Raw genomic sequence first — 21,840 nt, forward strand, 5'->3', positions numbered from 1 at the left:
CGATTATTATGAATGCTTTGACATTGCACATTGTTCATATGGTGAATTGCAAAAATGTACATTTTAAAAGCAACTCGTTAGGGGACTGGTCCATTAAGTTTTTTCACTGACCCTAATGGACTTCAGAGCAGGTGCTAAGAATTCAAGTCACAAATTATCGAGAGACTTTGAAGTTGACGAAATACTTTTTAAAATATAGTTGGAAAGCATTTTCCTACTTATCAGATAAATCTCTGCTCAGGATTCATTGATAAACACATAAAAAGATAATACTAAGCAGTGAAAAGAGCACATTAACAAACAAGAAAAAAAAACAATCGTCAGCAAGATCAAATTTCTATACTTAGTGCTAATACTATTGCAATGTATCTCATTATTACATGCAGACAATCTTAGATGCAAGGAGCCAGTAAAAAGTTACTTTTATCAGGAGCATAATGAAGAGCTCTAATTCTCTTCGGGTCCTTAAATAGAACAACGATTATAAAGTCTTGAGGACACCAAGGTATTTTAAATCCACATTTGCAGCTATTCCATTTATATGATGATAATCTTTTGATTAAAATGTTACACAAATTTTTCTTCTGCTTCTCAGTAACGGAGGACACTCATTTGATGGCTACTGTTCAATAGTATAGCAAAGCTCAGAGATGCTATCCAAATCATCATGTGTAATATTGGAAATAGAAAGAGGCAGGAGCAATGAACACTAGAAACAGCACGGGCAAAAAGTAAAGTTCTCATGGGAAGAGAAAAGGGACTCATTGAAGAAGAGAAGTAGTTACAGCCTCATTTATTTCAAGATGGGGTGGCTGGGAGGGAGTTGCAACTCCTGGTGATGAAGATAAGTGAACTGACTAGTCTAACAAGAAAATGGCATCCAATCCTTAAAGAAGGTTCTTGCATATACGATGAGATGTACAATACCTTCACTGCTATTAAGTTTCCTAAAATTAGTTCTTATGTTTCCTTTAAAAAGTTCTCAATGTTTTACATTACAAAAATTTCACATTCTTTGAGGTAGACTAGCTGGGTGAAATTATTTTACTAAATGAGCTTACGTTCTTTAATAGGTAGCAGGTATAAAATAAACACAAAGAAGTATTTTTCATGCAACTCACAGTCAACCTGTGAAAGCCTTGTCAGAGGATGTTGTGAGGGCCTGGACTTTAACGGGGTTCAAAAAAGCACTAGATAAATTTAGGGAGGATAGATCCATCAATGGCTATTAGATAGGATGGGTGGGAATGGTGTCCTTAGTCTCTGTTTGTCAGAAGGTGAAAATGAGCGACAGGGGTGCGATCACTTATTCTGTTCTTACCCTCTGGGGCACCTACCACTGTCAGAAGCCAGGGTACTGGGCTAGATGGACCTCTGGACTGACCAAGTATGGTTGTTTTTTTGTTCTTGAAGGGTACAAGCTTTCGAATTGCACAAAGCGATCTGAGGAAAAACTCTGCGTAAGTCAAAATCTTAATCTTTCCACCAACAGAAGCTGGTCCAATAAAAGATATTACCTCACCCACCTTATCTTGCATATCCTGGAACCAATACAGCCACTACACTACTTCATATCCCTTAGCATAGTTGTAAGTTAATGGATTTACCTCGTCCTTTACTCTTCTCAAGATAAATGGCTTTATGATTTGTTTTGCATGAACAATCCTCTCCCTTTCATATACACTATGTTCTTCAGCAGCTTTCTAAGAAAAATATTTGAAAAAATACAAAGTTTTATAAAAGTTGAAAATTCTTAATTACATTAATACTATTATCAGAGGGGTAGCCGTGTTAGTCTGAATCTGCAAAGCAGTGAGGAGTCCTGTGGCACCTTATAGACTAACTGAAGTGTTGGAGCATAAGCTTTCGTGGGCAAAGACCCACTTTGTCAGGTGCATGTAGTGGAAATTTCCAGAGGCAGGTATGAATATTCAGGCCAGAATCAGGGTGGAGATGACGAGATGACACCTCGTCATCTCCAGCCTGATCCTGGCCTGAATATTCATACCTGCCTCTGGAAATTTCCACTACATGCACCTGACAAAGTGGGTCTTTGCCCACGAAAGCTTATGCTCCAACACTTCAGTTAGTCTATAAGGTGCCACAGGACTCCTCACCATTAATACTATTATTATTACTTAGTGTGCACACTCCAACCTGAGGCCAGGTCTACAGTGAAAGGAAAGGTCGAATTAAGACACGCAACTCCAGTTATCTTAATTACATAGCTGGAGTCAACAAACCTTGCTTGGTCTGAATTTCCCCACCATTCCCACAGCAGGAGGCCATTGAGAACACACACTCCCAACCTGCTTTCCTTAATCCTTGCAGGAGCAGGAGTACTGGCTGCCAACCGGGGCACCCTCAAAGTTCAATTTAGCAGGTCTTTACTAGATCCACTGAATCAAACTCCAGAAGCTCGATCATGGCAGCGTCAATTTTTACCAGAGCGAAAACATGGCCTGATATACAATCACCAAGGAGCCGAGAGGAAAAAAACCACTCTTCTTTGGTTTCACATAAAGAAAGCTTACTTATCTTTCATAGCTACTGTTCTGAGATGCATTGCTCATCTCCATTCCAATAGGTCAGTAGTTCCAAATCTGAAGGCACTGTAGTGGATCCATGGAAAGTTTTTAAAAAGTAAGGATCATGGTGGGCCTGATCCTTACTTTTCTTTTCCTCCCCAATCCCGTACTTGGGGTTGGGTGACAGGGGGGAAGCAGCTGTGCACGCCAGGACCCGGCTCGCTTTTGATCCTGTTCTCCGGAAGCTGAGGGAGCGTGGGGAAAGCGCTTGCATGTCATGCATGCTTCTCATACCTGGTTGGTGTGTGAGAAGCATGCACGGGAGGCAAGTACTTTCCCCTCACTCCCTTAGCATCCGGGGAACTGGATCAAAAGCAAGCCACGTCCCGGCATGCACAGCTGCTGCCCCCACTCCCACCCCCACTCTCAAAGTTCCAACTCTTGCCCCTTACCCTCTCCCGAAATTCCACCCTTGAGGAGCTGGTATCTCCAGAGCTCCTTTTGGCTATGAGAACCCCTTTACTCCGTGGATGGGCAGGGGATAGGAGCTGAGGAAGCAGCACAAGCAAACAGCAGCCAATGGGACCTGAGAAGCTCCGTGCCCTGCAGTCTCACCCACGCTGAAGATGACAAGTTGTGACTATACTCTGGAGTCGGCTTACAAATGGATCAGTCACTTTTTACCTTATTTTAATTTTTGAATACATTACCGCGCTCTAATGGTTCAAAAGCTACTAGAGTGGTGGGAAGGGTTTAGCAAAAATGGACCGGGGGGGGGGGGGGGAGGTGGAGGAGGAGGGAGAGAAGGAAGGGGGACTATGAAAAGGAGTCTGTATGCTCAAAAAGGTTAGCACAATAAGTATATGCATGTGCTTGTGTGCATGATCATTGGATAATGTTTCCCTTAATGGCACCTCCTGGCAAGGTGCCTTAATGATGTGGTGCATCATGAGAAACTAACACAGCAAGGCACAGGTTATCCAACAAGTTCTTGGACAGCATTGGAGAAATGTTTTTATTTCAGAAGGTTGAAAAAGCTACTGGTGCAAGCGGTTCTAGAATTGATTTTAACAAATTGGGAGGAACTGGTTGAACATTTGAAACTGGAAGGCAGCATGGGTGAAAGTGATCATGAAATCATAGCGTTCATGATTCTAAGGAATGGTAGAAGGGACAACAGCATAATGAATACAATGGATTTAAGGAAGGCAGATTTTAGTAAACTCAGAGGGCTAGTTGGTAAGGTCCCAGGGGAAGCAAGACTTAAGAGGAAAAACAAATGAAGAGAATTGGCAGTTTTTCAAAGGGACATTATTAAGGGCCCAAAAGCAAACTACTCCACTATGTAGGAAAGATACAAAATATGGCAAGAGACCACCTCGGCTTAACTAGGAGATCTTACATGGAAACTAGGTCAAATTATAAAGGACGAACTTAACCAAATAAAACAAGTATGTAGGGGCAAGATGAGAAAGGCAAAGGCACATAATCTCCATCTAGCTAGAGATATAAAGGGTAACAAGAAAACATTCTATAAATATATTCAAAGTAAGAGGGAGACCAAGGACAGGGTAGGTCCACTGCTCAGTGAAGAGGGAGAAACAACAACAAAAACACTTGGAAATAGCAGAGGTGCTAACAACTTCTTTATTTCAGTTTTCACCAAGAAGATTGATGGTGACAGGATGCCTAACATAGTGAATGCTAGTGGAAATGGGGTAGGTTTAGAAGTTAATATAAAAAAGAACAAGTTAATAATTACTTAGAAAAGTTAGATTTATTCAAGTCACCAGGGCCTGATGAAATGCATGCTAGAATACTCAAGGAGCTGATAGAGGAGTTATCTGAGTCTTTAGCTATCATCTTTGAAAAATCATGGCAGTTGGGAGAGATTCCAGAAGACTGGAAAAGGGCAAATATAGTGCCCATCTATAAAGAACAACAACCCAGGAAACTACAGACCAGTGGTGCAAATAATTAAGGAATTCATCTACAAACATCTGGAAGATAAGGTGATAAGTAACAGCCAGCATGGATTTGTAAAAACAAATCACGTCAAACCAATCTGATAGCTTTCTTTGCTAGGATAACAAAACTTGTGGATAAGAGAGAAGCAGCAGATGTGGTATACCTAGACTTTAGTAAGGTGTTTGATATGGTGTTGCATGATCTTATCGATAAACTAGGGAAATACAATCTACATGGGGCTACTGTAATGCGGGTGCGTAACTAACTAGATAACCATTCTCAGAGAGTAGTTATGAATGGTTCACAGTCATGCTGAAAGATCATAACAAGTGGAGTTCTGCAGGGGTCTGTTTTTGGGACCAGTTCTGTTCAGTATCTTCATCAACGATTTAGATGATAGCATACCAAGTACAAGTCTAAAGTCTGCAGATGATACCAAGCGGAGAGAGGTTGCAAGTGCTTTGGAGGATAGGATCATAATTCAAAATGATCTGTACAAACTAGAGAAATGGTCTGAGGTAAACAGGATGAAGTTTAAAAAGGACAAATGCAAAGAACTCCACTTAGGCCGGAATAATCAGTTTCACACAGAGATTGGGAAGTGATAGTCTAGGAAGTAGTATTGCAGAAAGGAATCTTGGGGTGATGGTGGACCACAAGCTAAATAAGGGTTAACAGAGTGATACTATTGAAAAAAAAAAAGTAAACATAATTCTGAGAATCCTGGGCATTAACAGGAGTGTTGTGAGAAAGACATGAAAAATAATTCTTCTGCTCTACACTGCACTGATTAGGCCTCAGTTGGAGTATTGTGTCCAATTCTGGGCACCATATTTCAAGAAAGATGTGGAGAAACTGGAGAAGGTCCAGAGAAGAGCAACAAAAATTATTAAAGATCTAGAAAACATGACCTATGAGGGAGGACTGAAAGAACTGGGCTTGTTTAGTTTAGAAAAGAGGGGGCAGAGGGGACATGATATCAGTTTTCAAGTATCTAAAAGTGTGTTACAAGGAGGAGGAAGAAAAATTGTTCTCCTTGGCCTTTGAGGATAGGACAAAAAGCAATGGGCTTAAATTACAGCAAAGGAAGTTTAGGTTGGCTATTAGGAAAAGCTTCCCAACTGTCAGGTTGGTTAAACACTGGAATAAATTGCCTAGGCAGGTTGTGGAATCTCCATCACTGGAGACACTTAAAAGCAGGTTGGATAAACATCAGGACAGGGGACTGGACATCATGACCTCTTGAAGTCCCTTCCAGTTCTGTTGGAAGGGAGGTTGGTGGGATTTGCAACACATCTGCAAGAGCAACAGTTATGAAAGGTAGGTAACTGTTTTTAATTCTTTGATGCTCATATGCAGGGCTCAACAAATAATGCAATCTACTCGCCCAGGGCAAGTAGATTACAACCCGGAAGAGCCAGGTTCAGGCGATCTGCACATGCGCAGATCACTGGACAACGCGGCTGGCGAGTGGGGCTCGCTGCGGTTTGACGAGCCCTGCACATATGCATTCCAACAGATGACTCAGCAGCAGTTTCCAGGAAGGATGGGTTGGAGATCACCCAGTTGCTGCCTGTTGGACCGGCCTGCCAAAGGCCATGTCATCTCGTGCCTACAGGGTAATGGCATAGCGAAATGTGAAGATGTTAATGGACAATCATGTGGCTGCCCTGAAGATGTCCTGAATACAGATCTGCGTGAGGAATGCTCCAGAGGAAGCTTGTGCCCTCATGCAGTGGGCTGTGAAGGCTGGTGCTGGTATGTTGGCCAAATCAAAGCAGATCCTGATGCAGAACATGATCTATGATGAAAGATGCTGGGCTGAGATGAGGAGTCCCTTCATGCATTCTGCCATCGCAATAAACCATTGTCTTATGTGGTCAATATAAAACTCAAGGACATGTCTGATGTCCAGGGAATGGAGGCAGTTTTGGGAAGAACACCAGGAAAAAGACATCCTGGTTTATATAGAAGTGTGAAATCACTTTAGGTAGGAATGCTGGGTGAGGATGTAAGTGCATCTTGCCCTTATAAAAGGCAATATATGGCAGTTCTGAGGTGAGGACTTGGAGCCCAGTGAGCTGAGGTCACGGCCACCAGGAAGGCTACCGTCCAGGAGAAGTAGGGTAAGTGGCAGGTCACTAGGGGCTCAAATGGGATCCAATAAGCTTAGAGGACCAGGTTCTGGTCTCACTGGGGAACAGGGTCTTGGACCTGGGTTTACAATCTGTCTAGACACTTGAGAAACCACCCCACCCAGGGGTTTCCCAAGATGCATCTACCACCATCCCCCTCAGTGAAATGTTGAGATGGTGGAGCCTGATGGACAAGATGACCAAGCCCTGGTGCTTTAGATGGAGGAGGTAGTCTAGAATTGCAGAAAGAGGAGCTTGCTCTGGGTGGACACCCTGCTGAGCCAAGTAGAGGGCTTGTAGCTAACCCAAGACAACTTCATGGATTGGGTCCAAGCACTGCTGCTCAAGTCAACCACAGAGTTTCCACCCCATGAGGCGGAGGGATTTCAGGTTGGGGTGCTGGAAGTGACCATGGTCCTGGGTGATGAAATCTAGGAGTAGAGGCAATGTCAATGGCCCTTCCACTAACAAGTTCAGTAGTATAGTGAACCAGTGCTGCATGGGCCATGCTGCGGTCACCAGAATGAGGGATGCCTTCTCCTGTTGGACCTTGAGAAGGACCTTGTGTATGAGGGGGAAGGGTGGAAAGGTGTGCAAGAGGTGGTGTGACCAGAACAGGTGAAACACGTCCATGTTGGTGCTTACATCTTCTAGGCCAGGGACTGCGCCATCATGGTGATAAGATCTGTGGTACTCTCCAATGTGTCAGGTGTGGAGGGCAAGTCCAACTTCTCCTTCAATTCCTTCGTGTCAGGGGAGACAACCAGCACAAAACTTGACAAACCCCTCAGCAGAGCTGGAGTCAATGGTGCCAGGACTTGCTTCCCTACCTTTGGAGGTCCTGATTTGTAGCGCACCTTACTAGGGTCCTTTTGAGGATGCTTAAAATGAGGAATTGGAATGGTGCCGGGTGCTCAAACTTGCCTGTGGCAAGCAGTGAGGCCGGTATTCCCTCGAGTTGCATTTATGGAACACTGAGGAGTCCCACACCAATCTGCTCGCCACTGAAGTTGGTGCCAACTCTGGCATAGACTGAGGGCAGAGAGCTGCCTCTATAAGCTTCAGGCGATGGTCCCACTCTTTTTTAGGGCTTGCCTATACTTACCGAGAGATTGGCACAGTGTTGATTGATCCTCTGAGTGGCCAATTTAGAGGGTCTAGTGAAAACCCTGTTAAATTTGCTGTTCATGGCTCTCTTGTCGATTCCGGTATACAAGAAGCATGAGAGAAGTAGATGGGAGAATTTCTCCCACTGTACCCTCAACCTGCCCCGCAGTGAAGTCTGTGCAGCAACTTGACCTAAGGTATGCTGACTCCAGGTATGGTATTCTTGTAGCTGGAGTTGCATACCTTAGATCAACATTGCCCCTCAGTTTGAGGCCAAAAGCTCTCACAAAAAGCATCTGTATCTGTTTGATGGCCCTCTCGAAGGCACCTGAGGCAGAAAAAGTGCTGACTGCTCCTGGGCATATGTTTTCCAGAGCTCTCACAAGATTTGAATCCCTGTGACTGCAGCATGCCCTGCTCAGGCAAGCTGTAAACTGGGTGTGGGGGGCACACCCACAGACTAACTAACTACGCCGCTATGAACTGTAAACTGTGAACGACAAATTAACGACAGATACCAAGAACGCACTTGCAAAACAAGAGCACAAAGAAGCTCCAACAATCATCACTAGTGGTCAGAGGAAACAGAGTGTGGGGGATATGGCACCATGCCAGGGGGCTCCACAGTGGACCTGATAGGTACCACTAAGCGAAAAAAACTCTGATAATCGTGCCTGCGTGGACACACCTATTGGAATGTATGAGCAATCACTCAAAGAATGACCAAAAATTACAAGAATTTTGGGACACCAAGATTTAATACAGTGTCACCCATCTGGTGAGATGTTGTATGGCGGTGATGTTTCCAAGGATGTAGCAAGCGCTCATAATAGGTTCATAAATAAAGCAAGCCTTGTAAGAAAAGGAGCATGTCAGCAATGGAAGTATGCTTTAGAAATAAAAAAGTGTATTATTGCTTACTGTTTTTGAAGAGAACATTCTCCGTATTTCACTGGTGCTACCACTGAACATATGTGGCATGACAAAATTCAATAGAGACATTAATTCCAACAGGTTATTTTGAACTGGAGTTCCTGTTAGCAGCAGACGATTCTTCGCCTATTTGCCCAATATGAAAAAGTCACAAATATTAGCTAGAAAAATAACATGAAATGAGTACCAGAGGAATTAACATTTTCCTACTAAACAGTTGGTAGGCAACTTTTTTCTGCTGAAACAGTCATAGAAGACAGGAATTTAACATTCAGTTCTATCAATTTTTTCAACTGTATATTTCATGCCCACAATAAGCATCAAATAAACAAACTTGACTGTGCATGGAAGTTTTCACCCTGGCATAGCTTACTAACAGAGGTCTCAAGTCTTCTGAACAGATTATCTTTTTTACAGCCACATTTTGCTGTTTCTGCAACAAACACTGGGTAGACAGGACTTTTTTGAAAGAGTTAAATTGGAAATCTACCTCATGAGATTTGCTGTATACCTTACTTCTTTTCAAGATGATTGCTGAAAGGGGGTGCCTGAAATACTCATTCTGGTTCTACGTGGCTCCCAGAAACGGACGCCAGGTTCCTCCGGCCCCTAGGTTCATGGATTACCAGAGAGGCTCTGTGCACTGCCTCTGCTGGAGTGCTGGCTCCACAGCTCCCATTGGCTGGCTGCACCTCTGCCTAGTGGCTGCAGGACCTGACTGCTACTTCCTGGGAGCCCTGGTAAGCCCTGCTAGCACCCACAAGCTCTCTTGCACACCAACCCCCTGCCTCAGCCTAGAGCACCCTCCTGCATTCCAAGCTCCTCATTCTTGGCTCCATACCAGAGTCCGCTTCCCTATCATTTTGGCATAGTTGTTTTTCCTACACGTTTGAGAACTGATGGTTATTGCATTTTAGACAATTTATATTTCAATGTAATACCTTGAGATTGAGCAACATTCTAAAATGTAATTGCTACCTTAGAGAGACCCTGTAAGAATAAAATGTTTTATATATAATTTGGAAATAAATCTCTATTTATAATTGCCAAAGAAAGAATCAGTTCTAGTTCCAGACTGGCACTTGATTGCATGCAGTCATGTTCCTAAATTTGTTACACGCAACAACCTACATAAAGAATTTTATTTTTTGTTTCAGCCCAAAATTTCATCAGGTCCCTGAGGAGAAAATGGAGGGTAGGACTTTTCTAAACTATCTCTTACATTAATTGTCATTAGATGCTGATAGCGTACAGAACCCATGTTCTTCAACATGTGACCTTCATCAAAGATTGCATAGTTAAGTTTCAGCCGGCGAAACAGACTACGGTCATCTGGACTGCTAATTGCAGAGTTATACCTGTCAGAGGAATACATAATAAGTGAATGCTTAATACTTTAACAATATGTGTACTGTAATTTAAACTCAGTAAATTATAAGCCCTAAAAGTAGGATATAAAAGACATATAAACAAAATGATAATGTCCAGTATTTTTAAGAGAGACTAACCACAACAATTTGGGGCTGACAATTATAGATATAGACATCAGAATTCTGTGAGGGTGAAACTAACACATTCTTTGACTCCAAAAAGTCATATTACATTGTTCATTTTTATCTCTTATTGTTAAAAGCAGAGCTATAACAAACATTTCTGAAGTTTTAAACTCAATACTCTTCACTGAGAATGTTGCAAGACTTTAAAAAGTTTTTTTGGAGACAGCTATGAATATTTACAAATTACTGAGCATGTGTTTGTTAAGTTTTAAATATGCATTTAAAAGGACACAGATTCTAGTAGCTGAACTAATTCAAAATGATTTATTGATTCCTTCCCATCTCCAACATCACTAGGGACAACTGGTCTTGCATTGATATATTCCTCTATCTAGCTAGAAGATGGCCCCATGGTCCTTTCTACAATCAGAACCTCTGCTCTGTACCACTTAATCAATCCTTATGTCTGGTGAGTAGGCCTCACCTTTAACTCTTCATTCCTAAGGTAAGTAACTGACAGGTGCCTTCTGAGGTAGAAGAAGTGGGAGTGTAATAGGGAAAGGAATCACATAGGAAGAATGAAGGACAATGGGAGTCAAAGGAGATTTAGCTTTAAAAAAAAGGAAAAACTAACTAGCTAAAAATCTGAAAGTACGAAGCGAAGTCAATGACAGAGTCAAACAAAAAATGAAAAAAGGATAAAAAACAAAACTTATGAGATCAAAATATAATTAATGGAAAGTTTAGTGTAAAAATATTGAAGACAAAACATATTCTTGTTTGATTTTACAATTTGGGGGCACATTTCTGCACAGAGCAGGAGCTTGAGAGGCACATAAGCCATAATTTTTTAATTTAGGTGTAAAACCTACTGTGGGCTTTTTACATCATTTGTGCTTTGTATTTGGAGCATCTATAGCATCTCTTTCCAAGGGGTACACGAAGGACTTTGGGACACAATGGTACTGGTGACTTTAGGACACAGTTACCATTTGTTGTTGTTGTTGTTACAGAACCTAACTTGACATTGGCAAAGTACAGAAGAATGCAATGCTGGTGTTATTAAGTAAAATCTTCAGCTTGAAATGTCTAGCTTCCAAACAAGTAGGATATCACTCAGAGTAGTTGAACACTTTCCCAAGAATAAAAATTCCTGGGCCTTTTGTATTTTCAGTGGAAATTATCCATAACAGTCAAATCTAAATGGTAGCATATACAGCAACATACTCCTACAAAGCATTCCTCATTCAACTACCCGTCAGCTGTTTTCAATATAAGATAACATCTCTGATATATTGCTTCCAGTACCCTTAACTTCCTTTTATGGTTAGTCACCATAAGACAACAACATATTACAGTATTCTATTATGTTGATATCCAACATCACAATAGTCAAAGTTTATGAGCTTCTCCCCTATCTTGAGCTACTAGTGATGGTGGCATTCCTGGTGTAGCCCTCACAGCTCTTGATTGTATTCTAAACTCTTCCCTCTGTATTAGCTTAAGAACAGAGAAAGTAGTAGAAGCTTCTACCAGTACCATGCCGTGCGTCAGAGCAGCTTTACATATCCACCACGAAAAAGGTGCTAAGCTTTGACATTAGCCATTTGAACAGTAAGACTAAAATAATAATAATAAAAAAAATCAACTGACATGACTCTGCTGACCCAATTCAGCTCCTTTTTGTTTGAGAACTGAAATATGATTTGATCTTCAAGATGTCAATGATGCTCTAATACCACTAGAGGTCCGTAAAGCAGCATTTTAATTTCATTTACTGGTTTCCTTCAATTACAGTACTTACGTGGTCACAATCACATTGAAATGAACAACTTTATTATTAATGTCAATTCTAAGTTGCTTCCGATCCTCTTGGGATCCTACAGGAAGAAAAAAAATACATTAGTAAAACATTTTCTTTCCATAAACTATCTGCATTTAAAACTATCATCTTGAACTCTGTTCAATGTCTATTTTATGTTTTATTATGTTGCATGTGCAGCCTATCACATCATCGGCTTTCAAACTCATGTTTTTCTTTTGTATTTTGAAGACTAATAGATTTCTTACCATAATAAAAAAGGACATCAAGAGCAGGACACCACAGATTAACCTCTCTTATCCAGTTATCTGTAAAAGATTAATAGAAAGCAATATACAAATCATATAACACCACACACAGATTGTAACACCTTAGCCTTCTTCAGCACTAGACCAAAATGCAGTTAAAAATAAAATAAAATTATACTGATGCAAAAATCTGACACTGATTTGTCAACTTCAGTGTTATAAAAACTTGCAATATTAAAAATGGCTGACAAAGATGCTAAAGATTTCCCATGTTCACTAGAAGCTAATACACAAGAGCTTTAGGATTGAGAAAAGATCAATTTATCTATCTAATTCATGTAAACATTTCTAAAGAGGATTTTCCTTACTCCTGTACAGCTCACTTTTTTGACATAAATTTAAGGAGACTCTTTTCCTGCTCATTATCATCATGGTGTCTGATATAAAACAGGGATGTAAAATCCCATTTAATCAGTTAACTACTTAGAAAGGGGCAGGCACTGGGGATAGGGGGATGGGATAGCATCGCTCCAGTCCAGTCATGCTGGGCCAAAGGCAGACGCTGCTTCAGTGAGATTGGAGCGCCCCCCTGCCTGTGGCGAGCCTGCTGGGCTAGAGCAGCCCTCTATCTTCTGTGAGCTGCTCCAGCCTCCACCAGTTAATTTCATCCTCTCCCTCTCTCCACCCTGCCTCCCACTCTTTCTATATATAATTTTTTCCCCTGTGGGATGACAAAGTGACGGTATCACACTAACCTGCATCCCACAGGCTAGGGGGTAGGCATGGGAGGTTAAAGCCCTGCTCCCAATCACGCCCCTTTCACCCAAGGCCCCATCCCTGAAACCAAGCCCAACTCACTGCCAGCCCCGCCTCTCTGGTGGCCATGTGGAGAGACAGGCCTGGCATGCACCATGGCCCAACCTGCTCTGGCTGCCAGGGTTAGAGCCGAGCCTAGCACATGCCACGGCCCAGCCATTGGGGTTAGGGTTAGGCCATAGTAGGGGGTGGGGCAGGAGAGAAGGGGCCCGGGCTGGTGCGGCGGCGGGGGGGGGGGGGGGGGGGGGGGGGGGGGGGGGTGAGACAGCCTCCTGGCTGGCGGAGAAGGAGGCGGGCGGGAATGGGGGGGAGAGAACAGACCTGGGCTGACTAGCAGGGGGTGAAGGGGAGGGAGATGGGACCCAAGCTGGCGGGCAGAGGGAGGAGCCTGGGCTGGCACGTCAAGGGAGGGCGAAGGGGATAAGGCAGGTGCAGCTGCAGTGGCTGGGGGGGAGTCAGGGTTGCCTACCCCTTGTGAAGGGGGGGGGGGGTCGGTGAGTGTAGCGAGAAGGGGCACAGCCCCCTACTGAAATAGTATTAGTTAAAAGTTCAACTACACAGTGTGGAATATTCAGATTCTGGGCTAAATGGACATTTATTTCTTTAAATATTTAGAGAGACCTTTATTTATAAGTGCCTCATAACAAAACTAGATGCAGAATTAGAAAAGGGATAGAAATTCTCTCACATCTACATTGAAGTGTATAATAATCAAAAGTTGTTGCTGACCATTTTACTGAGTCAATCTGACATCTGTAGTTGTTTGTGACCAGTGTTCCCTGTAAACTGTGAGCTTGAGCGACCACTCAAGAGAAATTCAAATACTGCCCAGCTTATTAGCAGAGCACCCACAGCTAGGTTTTGTGTTTCTACTGGTGGCGCATATTTGCACATAACAAAATGTATTCCACACATGAACAGAAAAAATTAGAGGGAACATTGTTTGTGACATGCCCAAGTCAATCACAACTTGTGTGTATGCAAACAAGCTTAAGGACCGAATGGGCACAGAGACTGAACTAAGTCCCCTAGAAGTGCAACCTTCAGAACAGAATTGGAACATCCTGACAGAACAGCTATAGGTCTCTTGCTCTTGCACTCCACATACTGAATCTTTTTTCTTTTGACTAAGGACTACAATCTATAGAGTATTAATCTGAAAACTGCCACAAGTCTTTAAAAATGACTTGAAAAACGAAGAAAGATCTTACAACTGTACATCTTTCAAGTGTTAAAAAAGGTATCCTTTTAATTACTAGAATAGATGGAATAAATTGTATTTTAAAAGCCACATTTAAATATTTTAGACAAGTGTAAGGGTTTAAATTAAAACAGGGACACAAGGTGATTGAGGGAATATCTTTTACTGGCCAATTTCTGCTGTTGAAAGACAAATGTTTTTGCTATACAGATGAGACGAGCACAACTACATCACCGTAAATTTAAACGAGCAGTTAAAACATAATTTATAAATGCTTCTATTTAAGCAATCACTAGGAAGTTTTTAAATAATAAATTCTATGAGTCAAAGCAAAAAAGTTGTTAAATTCCACAAACTTGTTTTACAGTAAGGGAAATTTTATGTTCTTTATAAAACGGAGGAAAATAGCAAGCAAGTTTAATAATAAAGAAAAAGGGAGCTTGGCAGAGCAGCACAGTGTGTCATTTTTAGGGATCTGGCATACTTATGTGAGGGATTCTATGATCTGGTAATATTTTAAAAAATGAAATCTGGCCCTAAACTAAGAAATAAAACACCAAGTATAGCAATCTTATCCTGTGCTACAAGACCTGAATCTAGCAAAGGTAGAGTAAAATTAACACACTAACAACTGCATTTAGTGAAACAGATATACAATTTTAGTTTTCAAAATTATTAGTTTTGTGTCTGCTTACAACCTGTAATTTCAATGCAGGAGTGTTTTAAAAGAAATAAATATCAATACGGTTTAACAGCTTTAGTTTCAACCATTGAGAGTATGTCTATTAGACACTCACAGCAGACCCATTCCAGCTGACTTGGGCTCATAGCTCAGACTGAGGTGCTGTTTTGTAGTGTAGCAATCCTGAACTTGGTCTGGAATCTAGACTCTAGGGCCCTGTGAGATGTGAGGGTTCAAGAGCTCAGGCTGCAGCCCAAACTAGAGGTCTATGCTCTAAATTATACATCCCTGCAGCTTGAGCCCTGCAAGCCCAAGTAAGCTAGCACAAGCCACCTGCGAGTGTAACTGCAGTGCAGACATACCCTTACAAAGCTCAACATTATCATAAAGAAATATCAACTTACCTCCGAAGTAAAGATTTCATATAAAAAGTGTGATCTTAAAGCTTCAATCTGCTAAATCTTTTTATTAGTGAATAAGGATTGTTTTATTACCAATACTTGTCAAACCCTTAGCTTACCTAAAGTTGAAGCTGGCACAACAATTAAATGAGGACCTTTATCACCCTCTTCGTAGAGATATGCTAGGAATGCAATAGCTTGTATTGTTTTTCCTAAACCCTAGGAAGAAACATGGTTTACTCTAAAATTAATACAGTCATTGTAAAAGAAAGAAATTTTACACATGTCCAGAGGAAAAGTGTAACAAATAAAAAATATTAGGATTTATCACCTATATTTAGGCAATATACTTCTAGGAACTAACTTCAATATGAGAGTGACCATCCTATTACTCTTTTCCTCCTAACCCTTCCTCATGACAGATTGACGTGTTTTTTCATTTACTCTTATCAAATGTTCTCATTTTAGTTTAAATGTTAATTTATACTCTTCCCCTCCCCTCCCTTGACTACCCACAGCCTGTGGAACTGTTCTGCAGATCATTATTTGGAAAACAAAGTATTCCTTTGCATGTCCTATACAAAAAAGTCTGCCTTTGTGATAAGTATTCCAGGTTTTTATGTCAAGGGTGACAAAAACTAGGATTCTGAAGAGAAATTTGACAGAAAGCTCCTCGCAGTAGGAGTAGGTTTTCAAGCAGATTTTACTATACTGTCTTTTTATGTTTTCCATTTAAAATACTTAATACTCTATTTGCCACATACACAGATGTATTAGTACTGTGGTTCTCAACTGGTGGTCCATGGACCACTGGTGGTCCATGGTGACTTTTTTGGTGGTCCAAAGGAACTTTGTCCAAAGCCACATGGCGTGACCAGGTGCCGCTGTTAGGCTGTTTTTTGCCATGTTCACAAGCATACAGCGCGTCATCCATAGTGTCACCTAGGATGCAACCGCGTTGCGTTACCAGTAACTTCCTTCTGAGGCTCTGAGTGTCAGTGTCGCTGCCGCCGTCATGCTGAGCGGTTGCTGTGTCGTTTGTCCTGTGCTACATGTGCTGTTTATAATGGAAACGACAGGAAGAAACGTCAAGCACAAGTATTCGGAGGACATCATCAAATTCGGCTTCACTTGTGAAGAAAAAGAAGGCGTGGATTTGCCACAAGTTATTTGTTTCAAAGTCTTGGGGAATGACTCAATGAATCTGGCTGTCACCCCAACTTGTTGCAAAAGGATGAAGATTATTTTGAGCAGCGGTTATCAGGTCTGAAATGGCAGCGCCTCGACTCAACAAGTGCATTCTACAATAAGACAAGCAATGCAGTACACGCTTCCAACTTTGTTGCATACAAAGTTACACAGGCCAAGAAGCCTCACACCACTATAGAGCAACTTGTGCTCCCCTGTGCAAAAGAGATGGTGTTGCTTGTTCTTGGCGAGGAAGAAGAAAGGAAACAATGATATATCGATCTCTGTTGAGATAACATACTCAACAGAGTTTTTCAATTGAGAGAGGAGTTGGATTTATTTCTCCAGGCTCAAGGGAAAGAGGAATTCCGAAATGTGCTGACGCAGTCAAATTTAGAACTTGCATATCTTGTCAATATTTTTAGAATCTTGAACAAACAATCTTCAGCTGCAAGAGAAAGGTGCAAATCTGTTCTCTCACTAAAGCATCATCAAGGCTTTTCTTGACAAAGTGGAACTCTGGATCGTAAGAGTGGAAGGCAATAGTTTGGTTCAATTTCCATATGTGAATGCCATGCTCGGGGAAAAGGAAGCCATTCGGACGCAAATTCTTGATCATTTATGCAAGTTACGAGATGAATTCCAATGCTACTTTCCAGAGGTGGACAGGATAAGGGATGGATTATTTTTCTTCAGGAATCCATTTACAACAGATGTTAATAGTGTTCCAGAGGATCTGCAGGAGGAATTCTTGGATCTGAAAAATGATTTTGCAGCTCAAGATGAGTACCAGCAGTCTACCATAGAGAAATTTTGGGCCAGCGTGACTGGGAGTTACTCAAATCTGCCAGCACGCGCAGTCAGGTTTCTTTTGCCATTTGCATCAACTTATGTGTGAGACTGGATTTTCGTGTTTGTTGCACGTTAAGTCCAAACAGAGGAATCGGCTTGCAGTCGAAAGTGATATTTGTTGTGCATTATCAAGTACTACTCCAAACACTGAAAAGCTTGTCAGTGAGAAGAGAATCCAAAAATATGTTAGTAACAAATAAATTTCAAACCAAAATGTTCGTTGTCTGCTCTTTTTTATCATGTCTCAAAAAGGAGGTGGTCCACTAACATTTTTTGATTGGCCTGGTGGTCCATGGACTGAAACACGTTGAGAACCACTATATTAATGTCAAGCACAGGGTGAAGTACGTGGCAATCAAGGATTATTTCAGTCCCAATTAAATATCCACGGCAATAGCACCAATCATACCACTTGCTGTAAATTTAATCATCAGAGTGTCAGAATTACAGATGACAGCCAAGTAAGAACCCAGCAATCAATAACCTATTCTCACAACCATTTCAAAGCCCACCAGGGAGAAGAGAGTTCACCCCTTACAGCCAAATACAGGGGAGGGTCTCTATTAGATTATCTTTCTCACAATCTTCTGGCTATTTTATAAGTGGTGAAGAGAATTTGAAAGTTTTCTTATAGGTTAAATTACAATCTGGTACAAGACACTTGAAATGTACGATGTTACCACAGAAGAAAACGTGCACTTGTTCCAAGAAAAGTTTTTTGCCATGTGAGTGGCTTTGACTACCCAAAACCATCATCTAATCTCAAATTATCCAGAGTTTAGAAATTTAAGCCCTTCTCTGATTAAGAGAGATTGCAATTTTGGTAACCCTAGGCGAAATAAAAGAACTTGTGGTTTGCAAATAAAAATTAATTTTACAATACAGTATGATTGAAGTTGTCAATCATATTTCTACTTCTGACTTACAAAAGATACTAATGGTAAATCCCTCAGAATACACTTTGTATTGAGACACTGTTTACTGAGAATTTGTGAGCAATATTTCACTAGTTGCTGCTAAAACGACTCACAATTTAAGGGAAAAATTCCAAGCAATATTGTTAAAGTGATTTTCCAACTAGTCAAGTTTTTCAACCCAATTAACATCAAGTCACTAATTTGTGGCTACAGGATATATATATATAGTTTAAGCATAATATATTAACTATTGAGATAACAGTAGGTCAAATGAGTTTTTTAAAATTTCTTAAATATTCAATTTTCTACTTACCATTTCGTCAGCTAAAATACCGTTTAATCCATGTTTATGCAGTAGTGCTAGCCAGTTCAAACCTATCTTCTGATATGGCTTTAGTTCCATACTGAAGAAACAGAATATTTACAATTTTAGTCCCTTCTGATTGTTTCCATATAAAAGATTATCACAAAAATAATAACTGTCTACAATTCTCATCCTAACAGGTTACTGTAATGTTTCCTACCTTTAATTTCACTTGAGGCCCACTTGGGAGCCCAGAATTCACTTTTAGGAGTCCTGAAAGTCACTCCATCCCATGATTACAAACAAAGCAAGTTAGTTTTAACATTTAAGTTGTTTGAATCCCTTATACATTTGAATCATTATTTAAAAAGAATGCAACTACATCATTTTCCTTACATCATTTATATTTTGTCTGTTTTTTAATCATTGATTGACATAGACCTTAGTCCACCTCATGTTATTCAGCACATTGGGCCACCCACATTTTCCATGTTCACTTATCAAACATAGAACAAAAACTTATGCCCTAATAAATATGTTATGACTCCTCATTGCTTTTTTCAGATACAGACTAACACAGCTACCCCTCAAACATGGAACAGTTATTTAAAAGTTTCATAAAAAAACTCCACATTTAGTTCTAGCATAGAATTGTGATGCAACCGCACCTACTGGTAGAGCAAAAAACTTATTAGCAGTCTCTTGTACAGTGACTGTCTTCAGAAAACTTATTTTAACAAGTAAAAACTGAACTTGAGAGATTCTTCTTTTTTTCCCCCCTCCATGTAATAAAGAATGATAACCCATTTTGCAGCTCTGACCCACCTGTTGAAGTGATAGCTCATGACTATTTTTATTTAATAACATAACCAAAACATTTCAACAAAATAGTTACTTTTTAATCACAAGAGTATACTATCCATCCCAAGTTTATAACTACTAGGGGGCTGTGCCCCCTGCTCACTATGCTCAGCAACCTGCCATCTGTCCGCTACAGCTGGATCATAGCCTCCCCTCCCACCCATACCGCAGCAGGAGGGGGGCTGCCACCAGCCCTTCCTGTGACCAAATAGGGGCTGGACCATGGGGACCGCCTCAGGACTGGGGCCATGGACAGGACATTGTGGCCAAATGGAGGCTGGACCCTCACTGGGCAGGGTGTCTGTCCAGAAGGTGTCTGCAGGAGTAGGCTGGGGGCATGGTGTCTGGCCAGGTGGGAAGGGGTAGTGTGTCTACCTGGGGAGAGAGGTCAGGAGCAGGCTGGAGGCAGGGTGTATGGCCAGGGTGAGGGGGTAGGAGCAGAGGAAAGGACAGAAGGAGTCTGGGGATGGAGGGGGGTGGGGGAAGGGGCAGGGTGTCTTACGTGGGAAGGGGGTCAGGAATGGGCTGGGTGTCTGGCCAGCCCAGGAGAGAAGAGAACTGGTGTCCGGTGAGTGCATGTGGATTGTTAGAGCAAAGTGCTCTGGCGGCTCATCTCCCCACAGCAGTGCACACAATTCCCCGAAAGCCAGATCTGACGCGGAGCCTCGGGGCTTTCTCTTCCCTGCCCCTACAGGAAGCCGGCACTGGCGCTCTAATCTTGGTGGGGGTGGGGGGGTGTATGAGGCTGGAGCACAGGGCAGGAAGCAGCAGCGGTTCCCCGCTGGGTCGCAACCCCGGACCTGGGGGCCAAAGGTGGCTACTGCCGCTGCCCCTGGCCCTCCTGCAGGGGAGCTGGAAACTAGCAAGAAACCCCAAAGCTGGGGCAGGGTGACACAAAATGATGTGATTAAATCACTCTGTTGTCTCATGGGAATTTTTTTTTTTAAATCTATTTGCGACAGAGGTCAGAGAAGTCATGGATTCTGTGAGTTTCTATGACCGCTGAGACGTCTGCAGCGGGGACAGTGGAAATGACTCCAGGGCTGGCCAAGTAGTTGGCTCTGTGGCTTAGGTTGACAGCCACTGCTTTGGGAGCCCGAGGTAGGGGCCCTTGGACAGAAGGCTGGAGCAGCTGTGGTCCAGGGACCCCATCAACAGACCCTAGCCTGTCAGCCAGAGCAGTCATGGTCTGGCAGCTCCAAGCAGCAGTCTCCAAGAGGCTGGCCAGCCAGTGTAGCCATAGTCCACAACCCTGGCAGCTGGTGCTGCTGGCCCCACAAGCCCTACCCCCCAAGCAGCTTTCCCCCCTCCCCCTGTCTGCCCCGATTTAATCAGAGGCATTCTTAGTAAAAGCCAGGGACAAGTTATAGGCACTGAGTTTTGTTTACTGCCAGTGACCAGTCCATTACTTTTACTAAAAATACCTATGAAATCATAGCTTCAATTATAAACTGCCTATAGGATTTTTGGTGACCATATAGAGCACACAAGACCTTAGGCTAAATTACTGAAAATGCTTCCTATGGGGGTGGGCTGCTTTGCAGCACTGAGATTAAAAGAGGCTCTTTGATGGGTTTAAACATCAAGTTGTGCAGAACAGCTACAGGCCTGTTTACAAGATCTCAAGATCTAAGAGCCATACAGCAAATTGCACAGAACTTATTTTTATCTGCCTTAGAAAGTTGACAGGCTGAGTCAATTGTAACTGATTTTGAACATCAGGGTAATCTACATATTTCAATCCTGTAATGCATAAAACTAAGCCATTGCTGAAACTCTTCAAAAACACTTCAATAAAACCTTTTACTCATAATATGCACAGCAAGCTCTTATTTACTTATGTAATTGCATTGCCTTGTTTATTTTATCCAGTGCATGAGAATGTTTAGGTTTACCAGTTTATGCATAAGTTTTCCTCACACATGAACAACAGAAACTCCCATTTTTACCTTCTTTTATGTCCCTACCACAAAAGTTTTTTGGGGGGAAGAGGAATTATGATAGCACAGAGCATGTACCCTTTAAAGCATTAAGAAAATGCTAGGTCAAATGATCAAAAATAGGTTCCCGAACCTCAGAGGTAGCCATGTTAGTCTGTTTCAGCAAAAATAACAAGGTCCTGTGGCATCTTAAAAAGGAATTTATTAGGATATAGGCTTTAAAAGTCCCAGAGCACTCCTTGTTTTAACTTTTCAACTCTACCGTAAGTAGAAACAGATTCCTGAAAAGTCCTGAGCAAAAAGCAGTTGCTGTTGAAATCAATGCGAGCTGCTGGATGTTCAATAATTTTGAAAAAAAATCAGTCCATTTATTTAGGTGATTAAATATGAACTTCAACACCTAATCTCAGGCTCATATTTCTGAAAAAAAATCTCTGCCTT

The 21,840-nt window shown here is 41.8% G+C and overlaps 1 protein-coding gene across 8 annotated transcripts in view; it reads right to left on the reverse strand.

Annotated features, from left to right (window-relative positions):
• The window catches only part of SMARCAD1 (SNF2 related chromatin remodeling ATPase with DExD box 1), a 90,316-nt gene that overhangs the window by 6,289 nt on the left and 62,187 nt on the right, over nt 1-21,840 (reverse strand). For 7 of the 8 annotated variants that reach the window (XM_075929609.2, XM_075929608.2, XM_075929606.2 and 4 more), the window contains 7 exons: nt 18,608-18,698; nt 15,457-15,556; nt 12,238-12,297; nt 11,972-12,047; nt 9,894-10,029; nt 8,660-8,797; nt 1,608-1,703 (listed from right to left, as the gene is read on the reverse strand). In XM_075929609.2, coding sequence (XP_075785724.2) covers nt 1,608-1,703; nt 8,660-8,797; nt 9,894-10,029; nt 11,972-12,047; nt 12,238-12,297; nt 15,457-15,556; nt 18,608-18,698 — 697 coding nt within the window. The remainder of the gene's footprint in view (nt 1-1,607; nt 1,704-8,659; nt 8,798-9,893; nt 10,030-11,971; nt 12,048-12,237; nt 12,298-15,456; nt 15,557-18,607; nt 18,699-21,840) is intronic. The other variant, XM_075929610.2, reaches the window with a different exon arrangement.

The sequence above is a fragment of the Pelodiscus sinensis genome, chromosome 4, assembly GCF_052426305.1.
Source record: "Pelodiscus sinensis isolate ZL-2025 chromosome 4, ASM5242630v1, whole genome shotgun sequence".
In the NCBI taxonomy this organism is placed as follows: Eukaryota; Metazoa; Chordata; order Testudines; family Trionychidae; genus Pelodiscus; species Pelodiscus sinensis.